The 1,391-nt window shown below is 31.3% G+C and overlaps 1 protein-coding gene across 1 annotated transcript in view; it reads right to left on the reverse strand.

Annotated features, from left to right (window-relative positions):
* Nucleotides 1–41: 41 nt before the first annotated feature.
* The window catches only part of LOC111084288 (signal peptide, CUB and EGF-like domain-containing protein 1), a 2,710-nt gene continuing 1,360 nt past the window's right edge, over nt 42–1,391 (reverse strand). The window contains exons 2-3 of the mRNA XM_022381042.1: nt 426–491; nt 42–263 (exon numbers count right to left, since the gene is read on the reverse strand). Coding sequence (XP_022236750.1) covers nt 94–263; nt 426–491 — 236 coding nt within the window. The 3' untranslated portion in view covers nt 42–93. The remainder of the gene's footprint in view (nt 264–425; nt 492–1,391) is intronic.

The raw sequence follows: 1,391 nt of genomic DNA on the forward strand, positions 1-1,391 counted from the left end.
CTCTTTTTCCATCATCATATTTTGTCACCAACGTTTCTTAACACGCATCATCTCGTATCAAATTTAAACTTTTTTTTAGAATCTGAGATGTGACTAAAACGTACCTTTGCATGAATTTAACGTGGAAGCTCCCGTGTTTGTGTACGTCCCTCTTGGGCATCGGAAGCACTCCGTTAAGCCGTACAAATCACCATAATAATCTTGTGGACAAGGAACGCATGCCATTTCCATGATTCCTTTAAACTGTCCTGGATGGCATGGATCTGAGAAATGGATCTTTAGATGTAAATTTTGTAAACTTTCACAACTAAAATAAATCCACTGCTTAGTTTATTCAAAGGTTTTTTTTTATTTTATGGGCTAAATGAAAATTAGAAATAAAATCAAAAATTCTGCTCATATGTCCGAAGCAAAGCACGACTTACAACATTGGCTTTCTCTTAGCGTGTATCCTGTAGGGCAGTCCCCGCCATTCTCAGGTTGTACATATGCTAAAGTAAGATACAAAATAGTTTATAGTTCATGTATTGACAACTTAAGAAGCAACATTTTGCACCAATATGACTTTGTTCTTACTTTCAAAAAATTATTCGATATTAAATAAAACAAAAGATGAAGATATGGGAGTAAAATTAGTTAAATTTGTTAGATTGTTTTTTAATAACATTATTGTCCGATTTATAACCTTTCCTGATAAAGCATAATTAATTATTCGCTATGCTTATTATATCATAGCCATACTTGTTTTCAGCCCATTTTAATCTTCTGTTTAAAAGAAACGAACAAAGTGAAGCACGTGGAAGAACGTATTGCAAAAACTTTCGAAAACCTGAAATTATTTATATATTGGTGTTTTAAACTTTTCCTGGTCTACGTAGTTCAGTATTATTTGTGTTATTTATCTCTTTTGTTTTAGTTGTTTAAAACCAAGTTATTATTTGTATAATATGCATAGATATACCCTATGTAGTTCAGTAGTAAGCTTGAGAGCTTATAATGTTAAAATTCGCAGCTCGATACCTGTGATGGGCACAGATCAGATAGCCAATGTTGTAGCTCTCCGCTTAAAACAAACAATATATATTTATATTATTAAGGTTTGCCTTTATGTTTTAACTTACTATTACTGTCAATAATTGAATAGTTTTCTAGCTCTTTGATATTTAATATTAATTATTATGTTTAATAGACCAATCAGCAATCAATAATAAATACAACACTATATATTGTTTACTAGATTAAACACGTGGAGTACGAGCCATCTACAAAGACCAGCAAAGACCAGAACTAAAAATATACTCAGTGATGAGTATGGCTAATGAAATATACTATTATAACTTTCTCACTGATAATCAGTAGAATGTATTGTTTCATCAGTTAGATGTGATATG

Source organism: Limulus polyphemus, unplaced genomic scaffold, assembly GCF_000517525.1.
Source record: "Limulus polyphemus unplaced genomic scaffold, Limulus_polyphemus-2.1.2 Scaffold15802, whole genome shotgun sequence".
Lineage (NCBI taxonomy): Eukaryota > Metazoa > Arthropoda > Merostomata > Xiphosura > Limulidae > Limulus > Limulus polyphemus.